The sequence below is a fragment of the Centruroides vittatus genome, unplaced genomic scaffold (assembly GCF_030686945.1).
Source record: "Centruroides vittatus isolate TY-2023 unplaced genomic scaffold, ASM3068694v2 contig_1317, whole genome shotgun sequence".
Classification (NCBI taxonomy): domain Eukaryota; kingdom Metazoa; phylum Arthropoda; class Arachnida; order Scorpiones; family Buthidae; genus Centruroides; species Centruroides vittatus.
The window spans coordinates 64,995-83,466 of record NW_027120840.1 but is presented as its reverse complement, the minus strand read 5'-3'; the positions used below and the strand labels follow the sequence as shown (position 1 = coordinate 83,466).

The 18,472-nt window shown below is 31.5% G+C and overlaps 1 protein-coding gene across 1 annotated transcript in view; it reads left to right on the top strand.

The window, feature by feature from the left end:
• LOC136990524 (protein FAN-like) overlaps window positions 1–15,015 on the top strand; it is a 49,327-nt gene extending 34,312 nt beyond the window's left edge. The window contains exons 23-32 of the mRNA XM_067288934.1: window positions 3,033–3,100; window positions 3,163–3,230; window positions 3,327–3,388; window positions 7,794–7,855; window positions 9,918–9,974; window positions 13,464–13,599; window positions 13,668–13,706; window positions 13,843–13,945; window positions 14,014–14,123; window positions 14,187–15,015. Coding sequence (XP_067145035.1) covers window positions 3,033–3,100; window positions 3,163–3,230; window positions 3,327–3,388; window positions 7,794–7,855; window positions 9,918–9,974; window positions 13,464–13,599; window positions 13,668–13,706; window positions 13,843–13,945; window positions 14,014–14,123; window positions 14,187–14,284 — 803 coding nt within the window. The 3' untranslated portion in view covers window positions 14,285–15,015. The remainder of the gene's footprint in view (window positions 1–3,032; window positions 3,101–3,162; window positions 3,231–3,326; window positions 3,389–7,793; window positions 7,856–9,917; window positions 9,975–13,463; window positions 13,600–13,667; window positions 13,707–13,842; window positions 13,946–14,013; window positions 14,124–14,186) is intronic.
• Window positions 15,016–18,472: the final 3,457 nt, after the last annotated feature.

Genomic DNA, 18,472 nt, shown 5'->3' with positions numbered 1-18,472 from the left:
GTTTCACTGTATATGGGTTCCATTATAGACTGATTTGACTGTATTTACAATCGGAGATAAGCCCATTTTTGAGAGGCACAATATAAAGTGGGAGCAAGGATCGCGATTACTGATCCTAGAAGCCTTTTAATAAAACTCACTCCAAAAATTATGGGTAATTATAACTAATTATTTAATATGTATGTATCTGTAAATAATTATGTATTCTGGCTCAAAATTCAAAAATATCTTTCCTGCTGATATCTTGAAGGAAAAATATTAGTAACACGATTGGACATAGCAGAAAGGAAGATGACTTAGTTTCTTCAAATTTTTAATTTAAAAAAAAAAATATAGTCAGCCATTTTAACTAATTTATACTCTTTTTGTTGTCTGGTAGATTAGAATCCTCTTTAAACATTGTGTGTCAACACTTATTTTTGAGGTGAAGACCTGTACAGTGATAGTGAGCGAAAGAAATGGCATACCAAGGGGTGTTGCCAATAAGAAAGGGGGTGATAGAGAGGGTGAGAGAAGGATGGGGGAGAAAAAGGGGGGAAAGAAGAGAACAGTAGAGCGATACGCAGGGACCAATTGGATGAGATCCTGAAAATAAAGAGTGGTGCGAGCAGTACAAATAAGCGTGTAGTAGACAGAGAAGAGTACGCTCTGAAAAGTAACAGTTGTACAGTAAAAAACAGATGCCCGCCCACTAAAAAGACCTGTATAGAAGGTTGGCCTTTTTAATTTTTAATAAACAAAATGTCTCATCCTGCCTACTTTAGAAAAAGCTTTAGTTTATTTTTCTCACAGGAGATTATTTCTATATAGTTTGTTGTTGCTGGATGCTAAGAACTGAATATTTAAGGAGCTAAGAAATTTATTTCCTTTGTCCTACACTTTCTATAAAATTGATGTTGTCATCTTATGTCTTTTTGAATCTATAATTAGACTTCAAGTATAATTCAAGTATAATTTATAATCAATAAGGAATTTGCTGTGAGAGCCACTCTGGAGTTAGTTGTTTACAACAATTACCTTTAGTTTAACGATAGCTTTTATCTGCAAAGGTAAGGAGTACCAATGGGTTCCTCATTAACGGTTGTATTGGCAGAAATAGTTAAGAGAGGTACAGAAAAAAACGGATCTTTATGGCTACAATTGCTGTTAAGTTCCCAATTCCTATACTTAAGATACATAAGTGATACCTTGATTGCATAGTATGACACTAGGGGTGAGTTATTACAGTTTTTAGAGTACCTAAATTTTGTCTATGCATCTGTTAAGTTCTTACTAGATGAAGAAAAACTCAGAATTTTTCAACCTCATTTTTTAGATGTTTAAAAAGACGACTAGCTGGTTTGGCTGTAGATATTTACCACAAGTTTGTTAGAATATCTTATCTTAGAAAGTTAATTATATTGATAAATAATTATATAAACATCCAAAGAATTATATTAATATTATTTGATACAAATTAATGTTTATTTTACAAAATTTTTTTTGATGTGATAAACATAAAACACAACTCATTTTAGTATATCAGCAGCACATTTCCAAGTTAAAAGTCCATAAAATATTTTATAGGAATTATTAAAAGAAAATTTATAGCCAAGTGGTACGTAACAAATAGAATTGATTTTTTAAAAATAAAATTTGTAAGAAACAATTCCACTTTTTGTTAAAAAGCAAAATAAAGATGCCACTTTGCTAAATAGACTATACAGTAGTTCTAGATAGTGAAGGTTAAACAATGATACTAATCACTCTAACTAAATTAATAGCTACATGTGAGGCCGGGACTTCACATCCCCTGTCGGGAAACTGACTGTCGAGTTAGAGCTATTAAATTGGTGACTTATTTCGTAAACAGGACCGGTGTGGCTGAGGAACGGGGCACGAGATGATTTAATTGTCGCATTCTCAACCTAATTAACAGATCTCTGATTGTATGTCTTGAGAACGACTGAGGGATCGTCTGCCGGGTCGGTCTTTGGTCGGTCAACTTACACCGAGTTCAAAGTGGAATTTGTTTGGCTCTTTTTGGAGGGGGTGGCGGATGGGACTGACTGGATCCAACTGCACCTTCTCCAAGTCAAATTAGATCCAAATTTACGGGACCTTCATCCAGAGAAGGGCTTGACCCAACTCCGGAGGGGAATGGCCCAGAAGTGTATGTTTGGTTACCCCACGGCTCAAATCACATCCCTGGAAACAGACCAGGGACCAATAGAATTACAAGGGACCGTCGTTCGGACCAACCGAAACCTTGGGATTTCAGGTAAAAAAATGTTATAAAAGCCCGAAATCTCAAGGACACAGGGAGGTTGTGAAGTGGTGTTCGAGAACGTCATTCCAGGAGACCCGAACTAAGAAAGAATACCAAACTCCGAAAGCTAGGACGGACTGTCCCGTGACGGTTCTCCATCCCTCCAACATCGAAGACAGTGCTGGAGACGAACCTTCTTTGGACCTTTGCACAGTATAGCTGGAGACGAAGCCTCTTCAGACCCCTACAACTGGACCAACAGAGATGAACCTTCTCCACGTTGAACTCATAATCTTAGAGATGACCTCTCTCTCTCTCTCTCTCTCTCTCTCTCTCTCTCTCTCGTGTGGGACTTACCTCCCCAGATCCAGATTGTTTAACCCATTGTAAGCATGTCTTTACTAAATTAAACGCGATAAATTTTGTCACTTTGGTCTCTGTGTGAATCTCTTTGCGTCCAGCAAACCACTACCCGTATATGAAAAGGCTTTCTCACATCATCCTGACAAATCGTGGGCAAAGCGAGGGTCGTAACCTTTCACCTTAAGGACCCAAAGACAAGTAAGATTGGTCAATATTCCTCACACTGGTGTCCGAGAAGTTGGGATTTAAGTCTCCAGTTTCCACCGGCCAGGAATACCCTTACACATCCTCACATACAGCATTATTATATCTTTTGTCATCATTTAAATGGATAATTAAAGAAATTTCTATAAGATATACCATCAAAACATTATTTAAATAACAACAGGTTTTGAATTATTAATCTGTATATTCTTTACAGATAGTTTATTGAAAATGTATTCGTTAGAAGATAAAAGACAGTTGCGAAGTATTAACATATCGAACATGGTATGTTTTTATGAATATCGTTAAAATTTTGTAAAACATTTATATAAATAAATATTTTTTAGGCATTATCATCATGTTATCTAATGGATGACGACAAAACTATGATTACTAGCTCATGGGACAATTTCATGTAAGCAGTTTTATGTGTTAAGTTTATTATTAATCTATTAATCTTATATGAATATATTTTAATTAATCAGTTACTTAATGATTATTTGTATTTTAGATATACTTATAACATTTCATATGGAAAAATTATAAGTTCGACAATGGCTCATAACGATGCAGGTAAGTATTAGATAATTATAAACTCTACGGGATAATTAACTTTATAAATGTTTTGCCATCAAAAATGCCGTTAAGTATATAATATTTTAACACCAAAACATTATTCGAAAATTTAATATCTTTGTGAACAGAAACAATTAAAAACCATACCAATTTAACAGCAGAATTATTTTTTCATCTAATATTTTTTGTCTATTTTATTTTCAAGAATCTTTAATTTCCAGAAGAATTAGTAATTAAAGAGTAAATTTATGTGTTGTTCTAGAAATTAAAGAATCTTGAAGATGATCTTTGAAGTAAACTAAAAATGTTGGATGCAAAAATAATTCTGTTGCTAAATTGATGTTGTATTATTCATTTCATGTTTACAACAGCATGTGTATCATCTTCACAAAGTGCTAAAATTAAATATTTTCATTAGGTTAAAAATAAAATTTCAAAAGTAAGATCTTTTAGTTAATTAAATTGTGCTATAGTGCTACAGTGTAATATTAAATTAAATATATTTATTTAATCTGAATATTTTAGATATTTTAATATCAGGAAAATTTCATATTGTACATACATACATGTAAATACATGTGGTATAAAATTACTTATTTATACATATATACTTAATATGAAATATATATATATAAAATACCTACAGTAGAGTCCTACTAGTCCGAACATTGCTAATCTAAACATCCGCCTAATCCGAGCATGTTTCGGTTAGAGGAGAGAAAATATTTTAGCTTGCAAAAATATACATTTTTATATTTTCCAGTTAAATTTAAATTCTATTAATTGTACAAAAACATTTAGAATTCCACAAAAAAAATTGTGTTTTATTGTAGTACTGTATTAATACTGTACAAAATTAATAAATCAGTGTTTGACATGGCCGATCAAAGATTGATCACGAAACTGCTCGATCTTTGTGCTGTTTTGTTCCAGTCGGTTATTGTGGCTTTGCCCACCCCAAACTCTGCTGCCAGTTTCATTCCACTTTTTTCAAAACGTCCAGCTTATCTTTCAATGTACATGCGTGTTGTAGCTGCAAACTAAACTAAACTAAAATAATGTAGAATGAAGAGTACATTCAACATCCACAATTAAGTGTGCTAATTCACACAGTAGCATCAGTCAACTGATTGGGCTCCTGGACTGTGTATTAAAAACAACGATTTTTTACACAGTTAAAATAGTTTTAAGGTAAACAATAAAGGCAGGTTGCCATTTCAAAATTACAAAAATTGTTTTTGTTAACTGTTTGTGCCTTCTACTGAGTACAAGTCAGATGAAATAAATGGTGGGGTACTGACGTCATTGATGGTGTTGGATCTATATAAACCAGACCTTTTTACCGTGCTTCTGCATTATTTCAGTTATTCAGCTAATTCAAACAGGGCTCAGTCCTAATTAGTTCAGACTAGCGGGACCCTACTGTGTATATATATATATATGTAAATGTATGGTTTGATATGATTTAGTAACCTTATATCTAGTCCAGCTGGGAAAAAATGTCATTCAAATGTTTTCAGCCTACATGGAAGGCCTTTGCGAACAAACAAGTCTCTACTTATTCGAACAGAAAATGTTTAAATGGCATTTTTTTAGATATGCGGTTACCGAATCGTACTTAATCATTTTCCAGTTTTATCATTTAATGTTAATGTACAGTTTAATAGCATGCAATCAATTGATAATTAATTCAAATATCAAATGAATAGCTGAATTCTTTATCGAGTTAAACTTAATAAATAATTAACCTTAACTAACCTGATAAAGAATGTAGCTGTTTGTTTGATATTGTGTGTGCACGTATGATAAAATATTTGAACGATGAATATTTAGAAATATGTACTTGACATCATCTCATATATATATATGATATTATAAGGCATTATTTGTACATCATATTAAATCATTTGGATGTTGTAGGATTTGAAGAATTTAAAACTTATTGGTCATGTACATTTTCGTATTTACTCCATTTATTTTCAATTTAATACATATAGACTCTAATAAAAAAAACTTCTCTTTGTTTGGGAATATTTAAATATAAATGTCACATAACAACTACAATCAAACTAATATTTTTAATCTTATTAATAAAAAAGAATTAAGTTTAAAGCAAATTAATAATTACCAAAAATCAAATTACGTAAGATAAACTGAATTGTGTGAACAGATAAATCATAATTTACTTACGTTCCTACTTAAAGTTTTCGTTATTTTATTCCATAGGAAGTTATTCCATTTATATTTAAAAGCACTTTAATTTTTTAAAGTATTGGTTATCTAAAGTAAATAATATCATATCTAAATCAACGTTTAACGTCAAATTTTTTACTATTTGAACTGTTAATAGTTTTCATAAATTGACTTTTGATATCAGTATTTCTAACTTTAGTGCCGATAATTTTATTTGCATTTCTTATACAAAATTCTGATTATTGTATATACATATTTAATTTTTTTGAAAATATTTTCCAAGTTTAAAATAGTATTTTTTTTTTTTTTTACGGTATTAACTGTTATAAAAATGGCACGGAAGATACAGAAGATAAGTCTTAAGTTTGATTTATATACATTGTTAACATTAATATGAAATAAGACACTTTTTTATCACTTTATTGATGTTATGTGCAAAATAATAAAGTGTAGTTTTGAAGAATTTCATATTTGTATATTTATTAAATTCTACTTTTCGATGATTTAAACATTTACCTTAAAATTTTATTTATTTTAAACTTTAATTCATAAAATAACTGCTTCAGTAGCAGTTATCTACTAAACTACATACAACGTCGTTCAGCGGCAATAATATTTATTAAACTAACACTTTTAGTCATATTTAATGATCGTCATCAGATTCGCTATTCAAAAATTGAACAGTTTACAAAAGCTAACGAAAAACAGAACAAAAACATTGGAACGCCAAACATTTAAATGCAAAAAATAAAATATTTTACAATCTCTTACAATCTTTTTCCACATGTAACAGTGTAAGAGATTGTAAAATATTTTATTTCTTGCATTTGAATGTTTGGTGTTCCAATGTTTTCGTTCTATTTTTCATTAGCTTTTGTAAATTGTTTAATTTTTGAATAGCGAACCTGACGAAGGTCATTAAATATGACTAAAAGCATTAGTTTAATAAACATTTTTGCTGCTGTATAAGGTTGTATGTAGTTGATTAAGTAATTTCATCTTTTATTTATTTGTAAAAAAAAATTGAGACAAATTTTTTAAAATTCAGTTACACAGGTTAACATCTGTAAACTTTGAGATTTGGACAAAAATAGGTGAAATGTACTGATTCCAAATATGTAATCCATTTTCTTTTATCAAATGAGGTTTAGGCACAGTCACTAAAGAAATTTATCCTCCAGTACTAATCTAATAGACATATATTATGCATTTGAGTATTACAAAGTCGGTAAGATTACAGACATACGAACAAAAAGGTAACTTTAGACAAACTTTGCACTCATTACACACTGCACATTTTTCTTTTGCACACATCAGAACAATTTGTGTATCTGCAACCAATTAAATTCTTTGGAAACGTGTTCTTGTGTTGCAAAATGATCATAGGATTACTTTGCTTTTACGGACCGGCAATAATTTGCTAGCACGTGCACACTCCAACATTCTTGTTATTACTGCTCCGTGATTTTGATTTTTTTAGTGAAATCTTTTGTTGTGTTTGTTACTTGTGGCATCAGCATTCTGAGAGAAGTGTTCCAAGTAAGAATGCAAATATGGAACTTAGGACTCATATTGCATCAGAACTTATGAAAGTTTGTTAAAATTGTTTGAATGATATTTTTGTTTTCAAGATATTGTGCTTTGTCAAGAAAATATTTAAGTTCTACCACAAAACTTTTTAATGCCTACTGTTTATTGTCAGTTATTGTAACGTGTTCGTCATTTCTTCAATTCTTTATGTGAGGTCCTCATGATCATGTCTTCCTTTACCTTGGCATAAGATATCTTGTTAATGTATATCATGCACTCTGAAAGGTACAAAAAGTAACATTACGATGAGTGTTACATAAAAATTACAAGATGGAGGACAATTGATGCCATTTTCACATTCAGCGATAACAAATTAGTAAATAATAATCGTTACTTAGCAAATCCAATATTGACCTATGTTAACTTGTATTCATTTTCAGCTCTGGAACACAATACAACACGTTCCTGCAACGGGAAGCGAATAAAAATAATTTAATTTCATAAATTTGTTTCAATTTTTGTGTTATCGAGATGAATTTTATGCTTCTAATTTTAATAAATAGTTTTTCAATCAATATATAGTCATGTATCTATTAAATTATTTAAGCATATTTAATACACTACATATATACTTTAAATTTTGTTGAGATTAAGTTAATAAAAAGTCTTAACATCTCAGTTACAGATATTTCTTGGAATAGAGGAATATTAGCCACTGCCTCTTGGGATGCTACAGCAAAGGTATACTAATTCTTGTATTTTAGAAATATTACTATGTGGCTACACTTTTGTTTAATGTGTATATGCTTATGTATTACATGTATTTGTTTATATATATATTTTATTATTCAAGAACATTGTAACATATATTAAAACATTGAAAAATGTTGACGTTTCACATTTGCCCATTACTTTTTCTCGATGTATGCACTGCGTGTCAAATGGCACACATCCAACCAACACTTGAATTTTTTCTAACCTCCCTCAGCATATCTATTTTCACTTCAGCCACAATTCTACAACTTTTGCAGATTACTCATGTTCAACTGTGATGAGTGATTCTGACTTTGCAAACTGCAGAACACAAAATGCTTTCTTTGTTTCAGAGGTGCCATTTACAGTTTATAGTGCTTCCTAGAGATTGTAGACAAGAAGACATTCGAATTCAGATGCGAAATCAAACTTAGACAGTTACTGTATTAATTGGTATACATTACATCAGTGGCATGCCGTCCGTGAAAGCTGTGGAAGCGCCGCTTTCCTTGTATTTTCTAAAATATAAATACATATTGTGCGATTGTTTTCATATTTTAACATACTTTGGATTACTTAAAATTAATATTTTATTATAATGCATTATGTATCTTTTTACAATTTTCTATACTACATGTGAAAAAATGATAAGATTGCTATTGTATATTTGAATATAAATTTGTGTATACGTATTCCCAATGGAGGTGCTGCATTGTCAAATACAGAACAGCTTCCACGACCAAAATATTTGAATGGTATAAAGCAGCCAGATTACAGGCATTCGCGCATGCACTTTACAGAGCAACCTCACAGTTTAGCTGGTGGAAGCTACACACCAAAATATCGTGTAACGTTTCCAATGATTCTATCCGAGGCTGGCACAGCTTCCCTATTGTCAAATGTCACCGCACGCCACTGCATTACATACTTCTCAGAAAATAATTAACCTAATTACAATAATTTGAAGTGATGGTATTCATTTTGGAAGACCTTGTATATATATTATACATACTGCATTAGTGATAAAAGCAAGCATATTTATCATTGAACTGCACTAATAAGTTTACAAGGTTTCGTGATTTAAATAAAATTATCGTAATAAATTCATTAATTATTAAGTGAATTTGGCCCTACAACAGACATGTTTTCATTTGTAAATTAAAATAATTTCAATTAAATTAGTATTAGAATTGTTTAGAAGAATATAAAATAGATTTGAATTTCTAATCTTTGTAAATTGGATGAATTTAGTATTAAATTTTTGAGTATATTAATTCAGGGACTGAGAAGAGTGAGATAGTGAGTTGCTTGTTAGAAATATGGGATCTAAATTAATGAGAAAGCCGAGAAATACATAAATAAGCGAACAAAAATAGATTTTTTCACCACATCAAAAGAAACTTTATCACTTATACATTTTTTTTTCTATTGAAATTTAATTTAGTTTCTACTTTTATCTATAATCTTGCTCTATATTTAAAAGAGGTTTTTAATAGAAATTATTCAACAATGGTTTTAGAATTGAATTTAAATATACTTTTCGACAAACTGTAATAAAAATATTCTGTTGAGAATGATCCGGAACTCCATGTTCGAATTCAGCTGAGATTTTCGATTTTATATTTAAATATTAAATCGAACAAGAAAATGATTTATTCCATCATATATAACATCATTATTCAGTTTAATAGTTGATAAAATATGGCAATAAGAGAGCGTAATATAAATGAACAGTTATTTATAGTGACGTCATCACAATGCCAGCCTGAAATTTTTTGTCACAATGCTCTCAATTTTAGTAGTGTTTTGGCCCTGTATACCATACTTTTCCTATTAACAATGGATGCATGCCAGTCATCTAACTGTTCGGGAGAAAATTTTTGAAACAAGATCTGTGTAAATCGGAAAAACGGATAATAGTTTATAATTTATCATCTGTTATGTAGTATATTCTGCTTAATTAATATGGATAAGTTATAACATTAATTGAATATATTTGTATAAAATAAAGACAAATTAAAATTGACTGTACATTTTTTTTATTTTTCAGGTTTGGCAATATAATCAACAACAATGTCTCAGGCCATACAATTGTAATGAATTAATGGTAATTATCAAATTAAAATATTTTTACTGTATATTAATAACATATAAAGTCCAACTTTCATAAAATGAATTGCCTCCAGGAAAAATGGAGAATTCTCTATGTAGAAAATTTGTTAAATAGGTATTGCACTGTTAACAAAAAGAAAATGCACAATAATACTTGTGTGATTCTGTAATATTCAAGCATTTATGTTTAGACATAATAAACTTCAATGCACAAAATCTATTTTACACTATACTCATTAGCATAATACATTGTTTATATTAATATATCGTACTAAATATATCATTTTATCAGTTGATGAGGAAATGATTTACCATATTTAATAACCCCTGCCTGAATAATAAACTAGGAATTGAAAGGGTTGAAAAGCACATGTGATACCATATTGTCCTTAATTCCCATAGGCTATCTGGATATGAATATTTATCAACAACATGATGATGATAATGAAGAGGATAATTATTCATCAAATCGAGAAAGAATTGACAAATATTTAAGTGGAAGACATATAGAATAAGAATATCGATAATCATAAATGTAAAATTTTAATAACCCATGCCTTAATAGCAGCCGATACTTGAATATAACTTACGGATTGTAAAGGTTGAAAAAAAATATTAATCTAGGGTTAAGAAGGATTCCAAGTTGCCTTTAAGAAGGGTCACCACTTCCCTTATGGTGACCCTTCTTAAAGGCTTAGATGAAACAGAAGAGAAGTGGATAAGATGAATGATAGGAAAGATGACAGAGAGGACTGTAAGGAGAAGGGAAAAGGAAGTAAAGGAATGGTTGGAAAATAAATAATTGATATTGACATGAGCAGACAAATTAATGATGATGATTATTGTCAGGAGAGAAAACTACGTCAAAGGACTGGAGATATATCAGGCAGGAAAATTGTGAGGGGGTTAAAGATTTGATGAAGAGTTTAAATGCAAGAAATAAGAGAATATTAAAAGACAGCAGTTGTTCAATAAACATTTGGTACTATAGTAGAATCCCTGAAACTTGACTCTCAATAACTCAACGTTCTGTAAAACTTATCATTTTCTCCCAAAAAAATAAAAAACATGTTATCTAATTTTTATCTGTATATTGTAATAATAGGATCAAATAAATTATCATTATTCACTGGCAACAATTGATAATAGCATCAATTCCATATGTTAACAAAGAATTTTTTTTTTTCCAAGATGCCACCGCAAAATGCCACCATGCAAATGTCAACGTACAAATTATCGTGCTGTATGAAATATTAAGTCTGATGTAAAACGTTTATAGAGTTAAAACTTATAAGAATAGAGCTACCCTATAATTAAAGTTGCCACTAAATAGTCAATGTTTTTTAAATTAAAATTTAATGACAAATAGAAATAGTCAATACTGGTGCGTAGTTAATACATATATGAATTTGCACATATAATTCCTTTACAAAAATTTCTCTATTTACACTGTACCATAAGACTGGTAATTTTCGGTAACTTGTCACCTCCTTAGTCCACATTAACTTGAGTGTGCATGACTTTACAACCATGGCCATGAGGTTGTTTGCTTAGGTAAAGACCCATAAAGAACCAAAGAGGTTTTAAGCTGATAATAGAGAAGCTCCTTGTTATATATAAGCTTGAAAAGGCCTGGGTGCTGTAATGTTATCTGTGACAACTATACAGTTTGAACTAAGATTCATATTAATATTTGCAATAAATTTTTCCTTTGATATGGGAACACTAATCTGTTGGAGTTGAGTTTTATTTTAATTATAAAATTGGTCAAAAATAATAATAATATTGAGACAGGAATGGTTGAGGAGTCAAGACATCAACCTGCTGCCACAATAGACCTGGAAAGCAAATCCATGCATGGAACCTCGGGACTTTTTTTGTGCATGGCAAGGCCTGGATTTGTTAGGTCCTGTCTACTGTCCCTTATTAAACAACTGTCCCAGTTATGGGCCCGTAAAGCAGAAATAGTTTTAAAAATATCATCATTCAAAATTTGATATACTAATTTTAGGTTTTTTTTAAGAATAACTGAGTCTTCTATTCAATTTCATAGTTATTAATAAGTTGATAATTATTGATTTTATGTCTTATTAACGTCAAAATGACTGACTAAATGGGTAGTTTTTTGTGGGAATTTTTACTTTAAATGTAAAATAAAAATTTCCACAAAAATCTACCCATTTAGTTAGTCACTTAAAATAAAAGTTCTAATAGAATATTACAAGTTTAAGTGAAAATTTGATAAATATTTAAATTATTCGTTCTTGTGGCCTAAATGTGAGAAATTATACGACTTTGGCTACTCTTTCTATCTAAAAAAGCTACAAAAATAAAATTTTGTGTGATAAAATTTGCTCTCACTAATTGACTTTATACATATTTTAGCTTACTTTACATACAATCTTCTTCCTTGCTAATTAAAAGTATATTTTTAATTAAATAATATGGAAATTTTTCAATTATATTTAATATATTTGAAGGTTGTATCGTCATTTGTTTGTTAAGATCACATTGGAGATAATGGCTTGTTTACATAAAAATCACATTTTTTTTAACACAATTTTTGTAATAATAAAATACTAACAATAAAATAAATATGCATATAATATGTAAGTAATTAACTTTAACAAACTTTTGCCAATAAACGGGATTGAAGCTGAGTTAATTCTATTCTGAATTAAGGTTAAAAATGGTTTTAATGATGGCCAGATGGCTGAGGTGATTAAGACGTTTGTCAACCACTCTAGGGTTCTGGGATCCAATGCAGTAGGTCAGAAATCCTAAGAATTTTGGGTGTTCTGACCTGTACATGTTGGCTCTGTTTCTCACCTTCTGGATAACATTGTGGGCATGGCCAAACCCATGATGGTTATGATGGAAACCCCCTCTTAGTGCCTATGAGGAAAAGAGTCAAAAATAGAAAATAATTGTTTTAAATGTATCTCGGTTAACAGTTTTTTAAGCCCCACTATATATTGATGATAATGCACTTCCATTTTGAAGCTAATTAATAGATGATGGCTTCATTATTGTTAAGCATAAAACATTTTTTGTTTTGCTTATTTTTCAATATAAAGTGTTACACTTCAAATATCTGTCCAGAAATCACACTCCACAAAAATACAATGCAAATGGCAATAAATAATTTTATAATTTTTGAAGGAATGGTGCATTAATTACCGCTTTGTCTGCATACATTGTCTCCTTTCAATGTCTTGGCTTTAATTAATTGGTTAAACATCACTATACTTTTTTCATAGTCTATTGAAGGTAGGAATAGTTTAATTAGTTTAAAGCAATGCTCTGTTTATCAAGTAGTAAGTCAGATTGCATTTTAATATTGTATAGGTGGTTTGTATCATGATTTCATGTTATCGGTGAAAACAATAAGTATAAAAACTATATTAAATAGTTACTTTTATTGTATTCTCACTCATTATTATGAAGAATTTTTAACTAGAATTATTTTAAAACTTTTTTTCAGGCCGAATTAGATCACGAGACGGGCGTAACTTGCGTTGACTTATCTCACGACAATTCATTGCTAGTGTCTGGGACTAGCGAAGGCCATATTAGCTTTTGGAGTCTACAAACATTTACATTAATTGGACAATTCAGCAGTAAATAAATACATATTTCATTTTATTTTATTATTTTTTGTCATATTAATGGTTCTTTTCTATTTTAGTACATTTTGGAATGATTTATGCTGTGTCATTCAGTCCAGGTAAGGAATTATTTCATGATGCTGATGCTTAATCAAATTACTGATTTTAGTACTGTTAAATGCTAGAAATTTTGGCAATTATGTGCTTAAAATCATGCCTATAATGAAAGTTAACTGCGTGTCTTTTTTGATTTAGATGGAGAGAAAGTTGCGTCGTGCGGTAAGGATCACACGCTAAACATAATGGACGTAAAAACGGGAACACAGTTGCTTAGCAAAAATGCCGGAGAAGAATTAAGGTAATATACATCTCCTAATTATTCAGAAGTATATCTTATGTGAGAAATTAAAACAGTACTTTCATTAGGTGTCTATGTTGGGATGGCTTAATTATTCTGACAGGCAGTGAAAGCGGGAAGATAATGGTTTGGGATTTAGTTACCGCAAAGTTAGTAAATACCATAGCAGGACATAGCGGTGAGTTGCAAACAATTTGACAAATTTCTTACAAGGAATAGACGTTTAGACATTTATTTTCAGGTCCGGTTACCTGTCTATCAGTATCAAAAAAAGGAGACTTAGTGGTTTCGGGAAGCGAAGATAAAAAAGTGATTGTATGGCATACGGGACAATTGTAATAATTGAAACTGTACAGGAAATGTCAAACTATCAATCAAAACATTTTATTTCAAATTACATTTTATATTTTATTAATAATATATTTCCATGCCAATAACTTGCTCACCCTTTTCATAGCAATTTATTTAAAAATGTGGTTTCCCGAAAGAAAAATGAATCTCTTAGATGTTCTAATATGCTTCGTAATGAGCATCTGTTTTGTATTTTATACAGTGAAGTTCGTTGGGTTAGTTTTAATAATTCTTTCTTTTGGCTGTTCGGTAATTTCTCATTAATTTTCCACCCAGTTGCAGCTCTCGTCGTATTTCAGACACAAACCATTTGTATAGTAATATATAATGTGTAAAGGGAGATTGTAAATAAGAAAGGATCATGATAAAATTTTATATAAACAAGTTTGGTAGAAATATATGTAAATAATAGATTCAAAAATAATAATAAATTTATTTTTAATTTGAATCTATTCAACTTTTATACAAATTTTATTAAAAAAATTTTAAGCAACGAGGATTACGGTAAAGTTAATTTATTTTAATGAAGATTCAACTCGACTGTTCGGCGAGGAGTTAGTCTGCGGAACCTGTTAAGTTACGACGGCCGTAACCGATAATAAAATCACTTAAGCTTAGCTTAAGCTGACTTCGCTCGATCGTTTATCAGTTAAATGTAGGTAAGAAGGACATTTTGAATTAAAATATAAAAAGTCAGAATAGTTTCCTTGAAATTTCAATGGTTTAACCGTTTAATTTTAATAAAAAGCATAAAATGTCGACCATTTTCACTTGGTCACCACAAAATTATGACATCAGAAATGGGATTAAACAGATCAAAAACTTGTCCTATAGGTTTTTAATATACATAATTTGAAGATAAACAGAATTTTAAAACTTTCTGGTATGTTCTAACACTAAATAAGTGGAAAAACCCTTTTCTTACAGACTCTTTATACATGAAAATATGTAAAATTACTTTTTTAGGAGCATGTGAGTGTCAGAAAATTTTAAAAAAAGGCAATTTTACATATTTTTAAGGTGAGGAGGAGCTTATAAAAATATCAATAACACTTGTTTGGGTGTTCCTGCAGGAGGAGGACAAACTAAAAAGACTCCAAATTACTTTGTGTTGTTCAAATTCGCATTCTTAACTGAATTGTCATGCCTAATTTTTATTGTTAACAATACTTTTAATATCTTTGGAATGATAATTTCAAAATTAACATCTGTCGAGTCCCTCATTCTTTAACTCCATCCCGAGGAAGTTAGTTACAGATCAGTATCCCGAGGTCCAGTATATCATGGCTCCGATAGGGGTAAAGAGCAATAAACCCAGAAACCACTCCCCAATTAAAATTGATCCTTTAAGGATTCGTAAATTGTTAACGGGACTTCTCAAACCTTGACAATTTTATAAACGGTTTCTGTGTATCTTCCATAAGGATACTGGGACGTAGCGCTGCATCTGTATATTCCTTGGTCGCTGGATCTGAAGTCACGTATGCGTAAAATAGACTTTCCTTGATGTTGGTACACGTCGTAACGATAGTCATCGGCGGAGAACGTCCTGTATTTGCAGTAGGGACAGTGATAAGGAGGAGGATAATGATAGTAAGGGTAGGGTCCATCGATCTTCACCCATATGATATTCTGGAATGAGTAAATGACTGTTAAACATGGAATATTTTTTGTAAAATTGATGAATTTACTGTTTTAACATCGTTAAAACTTTACAGATGTAAAATTATCTCACCGCAAACTAAAAGAATGCTTGAAGAGTAAAATAAGTATGCTCGAAACAGCAAGAAATTTTAAATTATTATCATGGAATTTAGTCAAATTTTCATGGATTCTGACTAAATTCTATGGTTAAGAGGAGCAGAAACTTCTCGATCTCCTTCATACGTAATAAAATCTGCGTTTATAATTAAATTAATTATAGAATATACCCATAGAATGGGCACGTTCGTAATTAATAAAATGGATAGAATGTACCCATAACAAATGAGAAAGCGACAAAATGTAGAAAGACCAGATATTGTTTAATTGCTGTAGGTCAGTAGATCGTGCAAAAAAAAAAATATTACACTAAAGTAACACGAAGGACGTTGCCTTTTTAACAAAGGATTGGCTGCTTTACGCTCTTGATCATTCTCAATAGCGTTCTTCACTCGGAACACGTATCTATAACGATACTATTTTCAGTTTTAAATTCGATATTCTACAATTTACTTGACTGTAAAATTCTAGATTCTTCACACCCCAAGAACTTGAAGCCTCTTGAAGTCCCTTGCAGCATCTGGAAGCTTTGCAATGCGAATTTATTACTTGTAGTGCGTTCTGGACGAATAGATTCTCATTCAATTTCATGTAAGGCCCATTACTTTTCTGTTTCCACAATTTAATTTTAAAAAATGGTTTCCGTTTAAGAGCTTGTTTTATCGATTGTAAAGCAAGGTCAGCGTACCCTCAGTTAGGCAAAACAATTGTCTATGTTTAACTAACTGCATCTGAAATATTAGTATTAGGCCGTTTTTCCGGAAATTCTACAAGTTCTATAAATAGAATACCCGAATTTTTAGTGAGAGTCGAAGCCAATAAACTGCTCGTTCTTTATACGCTTGTTGATTTCTTGACGATTTCGTGCTTGGGTTCGATCGAAAACCCATCGCCATTGGGTGGTAATTTGGCATCCAATTCAGAAGCGAGTCACGTGAGGATTTTAAATTTTTTTAAACGTACTTTTACACCTTCAACGTGCCTCATTTCTTTAAGCCGTCTTGAAAAGTGAAATTCTAGCACCCGGTTATAAGCCGCACTGCTTAGGGCCTGGCATTGTGAGTACAGCTAGGAAGGACCTAATGTTACAGCTTAGGCCCCACATTTCTACTTTATTCGGTGGAGTCATAGCTTAGGGCCATAACAAGTCTTAAGTCAAATCCTATAAGGATTCAGTACTATAATGAAAGCTCGTATTAGCAATAAAAATCTCGGGGGAATCGCCCTCGTCGTCACCCCCGAATCCGCGCGCGCACAATAAAGGATTATCCTCGCTCTTACCGCATCATCGATCCTCGCGAATCAATTTCGTTCGCGAGATTATCTTTGTCTCCGAGTTGTATAACACTAAAACAATACAAAAAAGTTACTTTCCTGGTGTTTGAAGGTTGCGTTAATGAAGAATTTAACCTTACGAACGAATAATTATAATTAATCTTCCCCTCCCTGTTGTTATAAACGAGTTATTTGCCTAGTGTCTAAAGGTTACAGCGTGCAAACTAAAGAATATTTACCATAAAGCAATATACTTACGGACACCAGATAAATTCCAGGATCTCGAAAGGAGCAGTACAACTCCACATCCCTCCCTCCAAATATGTAAGAAACCGTGCCTTTACCCAGATAACGACCGGGATAAACTTCAGAACTTGGCATCTTCTGCGGATAGGGGTAATATTTGGAGGTATAGACCACGTGCCCGGTGCCGCGGGATGATAAATGCAGTGCAAAGACGATCAGGAAGAGCACCAGCATCGTCGCGGATGCTGTCATGATGACTGAACGAAGACTAGGACACAGGCATGTGTCGTCTCTTTATCTGGTTCTGGAAGGAAGTGATGGGGGTCATTCTTAGAGCCATCGGGTACTTCAAGCGTGCAATAATAACTTTTTCTTGTCATTTACTCGAAGGCTACTTTTTTTTCCTTTTTTAATTGTCATTACCAATGTCGCCAGATATGCAAGTAGATGATAGCGAAACGATAAGTTTGATGGCGATTTTACTCCTTTTAATTTAAATTCTGCCAACAGAAAGGGTACTGTTTTCTACTCTATAAACACGCGACGTCTTCGAGTGTGACTGCGCGCGCTATTGTTACGGAATGAATCACGTCACAGAAGAAAAAAAAGGCCTTTATTGTTTTAAAAAGTAGACGTTTCGTGGCCGAATGATTACTTAAAATTAACTTTTAAGTCTTTATTGATTGCAGTTTTTATTTTAGGAATGTTCGATCACCCGTCGTCTGACGTCACCGTTTCGTGTTTTCCACGCCAATCAAAGGAAAAACGGCGTTATAGTTTCGTTGTTTACTCATCCATTTTTTTTTTTTTTTTCGTTTTTAAAGTTAAGAACTATACAAATTAATGTAATACATGACATAACAGTAGACGTTTCCTGCTATTATTCGTTCTGTT